Source organism: Octodon degus, unplaced genomic scaffold (genome assembly GCF_000260255.1).
Source record: "Octodon degus isolate 3935 unplaced genomic scaffold, OctDeg1.0 scaffold00287, whole genome shotgun sequence".
NCBI classification, from domain to species: Eukaryota; Metazoa; Chordata; class Mammalia; order Rodentia; family Octodontidae; genus Octodon; species Octodon degus.
Window position 1 is genome coordinate 792,072 of NW_004524863.1, and position 3,267 is coordinate 795,338.

At 48.4% G+C, this 3,267-nt stretch overlaps 1 protein-coding gene across 3 annotated transcripts in view; it reads left to right on the forward strand.

Annotated features, from left to right (window-relative positions):
* The window catches only part of Rnf41 (ring finger protein 41), a 44,168-nt gene extending 41,578 nt beyond the window's left edge, over positions 1-2,590 (forward strand). For all 3 annotated transcript variants that reach the window (XM_023707357.1, XM_023707356.1, XM_004647074.3), the window contains exon 7: positions 356-2,590. In XM_023707357.1, the coding sequence (XP_023563125.1) occupies positions 356-707 (352 nt within the window). In that variant the 3' untranslated portion in view covers positions 708-2,590. The remainder of the gene's footprint in view (positions 1-355) is intronic.
* The last annotated feature ends 677 nt before the right edge of the window (positions 2,591-3,267 follow it).

The window sequence follows — 3,267 nt, forward strand, 5'->3', positions numbered from 1 at the left end:
TATATATATGGCAAATAGTGCCAAGTGGGACACAGTACAATGGAACCTTTGCATCATTCAGTAAATATATGTTGAGTACTTACTTTGTGCCAGGCATGATGTATGTTAAGCACTGAGAATGGGATTTCAAAGAAAACAAGAACAGAACTTAAACTCATGGGCTTTAATCTGGTGAGTAACATGTGGTGACTCAGATGGGGTCAACTAGGGTAAGATTTGAGGTTTCTGAGCCAGTGCTGGAAGGAAAGATGAATAGAGTCAAGCTAAGCACAGGGTGGGTGGGTGTTCTTAGAAGCAGCCAAAGCAATGAAAGGAAATTGAGCTGGAATGACCACCTCCAACCCCCTCCACACAGGTGGGTGAACTCCCTGCAGCCGGCCAGAGTGACCCGCTGGGGAGGGATGATCTCCACCCCGGACGCAGTGCTCCAGGCTGTGATCAAGCGCTCCCTAGTGGAAAGTGGCTGTCCTGCCTCTATTGTCAACGAGCTGATTGAAAATGCCCACGAACGCAGCTGGCCTCAGGGTCTGGCCACACTAGAGACAAGACAGATGAACCGACGCTTCTATGAGAACTACGTGGCCAAGCGCATCCCTGGCAAGCAGGCTGTTGTGGTAATGGCCTGTGAGAACCAGCATATGGGAGATGACATGGTGCAGGAGCCGGGCCTTGTCATGATATTTGCGCATGGCGTGGAGGAGATATAGGAGAGATTGACTGGCTATCAGGAAGAGATGGAAATCTGAAAGCCCTATCACTCCAGCATCTGGGCCCTGAGTCCTCCCCGTTTTCCTTAAGGCTGAGCCACAAATCCCCCTGCTTTTCTGGCACAGAAGGGCAATGGGACACTTTGTTCAGCCTTCAGGGGTGGAAACCCAGATTCCTGCCTTTTGCCATATTTTTTTCTTCTAAAATGTCTGTAAATTCTGTCTGGGTAGGAATGTACCCATTTTTGTATTTTCCTGCCAAGAGTCCATGGTTCCAGATATTTGCAGAAAGCACAAAGAGATTAGTTTTGCCTAGAGGCTCACGGTGGAGTAAGGAATCTCTAATTGCCCTTTTCCTCCTAAGCCAGGGAATCGGAGCAGGCAGACCTGTTGACTCTTAAGTGGCATCTAGAAGGCACCTCTGGGGAGGAGACATCCAGGAGAACTGGTCAGGGTGGAACCAAAACCCTAGAAGTTTGTAGGCCAGTGATTGGCCATTCCTGATAGCCCTGGGGGAAGCCTGGAGCTCTGTGCCAAGCACCTCCTCCGCAGCCCACCTTGAGGTGCAGCGCCTGCTGGGACTGCAGGAGCACAGGCTAGGATGCAGAGAGTTGATGAGCTCTTTGTGCCTGCACTTTCCTAATTGGGGAAAGGCAGGGCTGAGGGGAGGAGTTAGGCTGATGGGTTCATACACTCAGCAAGAAGCTGCTCTCTGGCTTTTGCTGAAATAGGGCGGGCACTGCCTTTTGTGGCATGTCCATGATAGTTTCATAGACCTTTCACTGGTCCTGTGATTGTAGTTATTTTGATAATTTCTTTTAGCTGTTGTTTGTCTATATTTTACAAACCCAATCTGTTTTCCACATTTTTAAAAAATAGAATGGCCTTGTTAGGGCTTACACCACATTCTAGCCCAGCTACATTGTTGGCATTTAATTTATTTACTTTTTTTTAAGAAATGAAAAAAGAAAAAAAATTAACAAAATTTAAAGTTTGTTTCAGTTTGTTTTGGGGGGTGTTGTTTCAGCTTTGCTCTTTCTGTTGGGATTCTGGATAGGGTGGGGCAGGGATAGGGTCTTTTACATTTTTCCTTCTCAGCACAGCCTTTGGTTTTAATATAGGAAGAGCCAAGGGGGTCCTTGGTTGACTCTGACACCTGTTCCCACCCTCTGTAACCCATCTGCAGTGAGGAGCTTCCTGCTCCTGTGATGGATGTGACAGTCCAGCATGAATGCCTAGGCCCTGAAGAAGTTTCCTCCCAGCCCAGCATCTTACCATAAAACCCTGGATTAGAGCACTGATTTTGAAGCGGCCCTCCTCCCAACTTTCCTTGGAGCTGGGTTCTAAGTTTCACCTGACAGACAGGCTAAGAACGATACCTTTGTGTGCCTGAGAACAGGCTGTGCTCTGCTGTATCCACCTAAGCACTTCCATTTGAGGCTCCCTGGGGCTTTCCTTGATTCCTATGGTGACTGGCAGAGTCAGGCAGGTGAGCTCAGAGAGAGACTGGGGCTCCCCTCCGCAGTGTCGTTGGGTCTTTGGAGATTTATTCCAGACCAGTGTGCCATTGGATTGGGTAGTCGGATCACAGCTCCACTGGGTTGGGATGGTAGCTGATGCTTGAAGAACAGTTCCAGCCCCAGGAAACTGCTCAGGAATTTGAAACAATGGGACTGTGAGTTGGGTTACGTTTCTTAAAACACACACCACACACACACACACACACACACACACACACACACACACACGCCTTAGCAGGGGCCACGCTCTCCTGTCTTCACCCCTAGATGGAGCCAGGCAGCTCCGTTACGGCTTCCTTCCCCTTTGCACTGGTGTCTCTTCGGGTTGCTGGTTGTGTTGTATGTGCTGTTCATGACTACACTAATAATAAACCTGTCTCTCAAACCTCTGAATTCTTAAATCACCATCACTCCCCTTGTGAAGGTTTCTTCCTCTGCTGAGGTTTTTCTTTCACCCCAGTTCCCTTCCTTGCTTGCTTTGTAACCTATCTTGACCCAGACAGGACATCTGGCAGTGGTGTATCCCTCCTGTCCACTTGGCCACATGTGCCCTCCTGCATCCTTTCCTCCCTCCTGTTCATGGCAGCCAAAGCTCTCCCTGGGTATCAGAACTGAGCTTTTTCTGTGGTGTGCTAAATCCCATGTCTTCCTGGGTACTTCTGGGCTTGGGATCTTTTTTCTTTTCTTTCTTTTTTTTTTTTTCCTTCATCTTTTTGAGACAGGGTCTCAGTGCAGCTCAGACTGGCCCTTAGCTCATTTATAGCCCAGGCTGGTCTTGAACTCTCAACGATTCCCCCTCAGCCTCCCAAGTGCAGGGATTACACATGTGTGCTACCATGCCCTGCTGGGGCTGTTTGTACAGAAAATATGTATGCTTCTTTCCTCTTGTCCTACAGGTACTTCTGTTTTGGAGTCTTTGTTTTGGAATTACTCTGTAGGCTGCTGGGTAGCCTCCACCCTTCAGTGGTTCCTTACCAAGAAAGCAAGTGTGAGGAGGAAAAACCAGAAGTACCACATGTGGTTGTCAAACCTTGATAAAG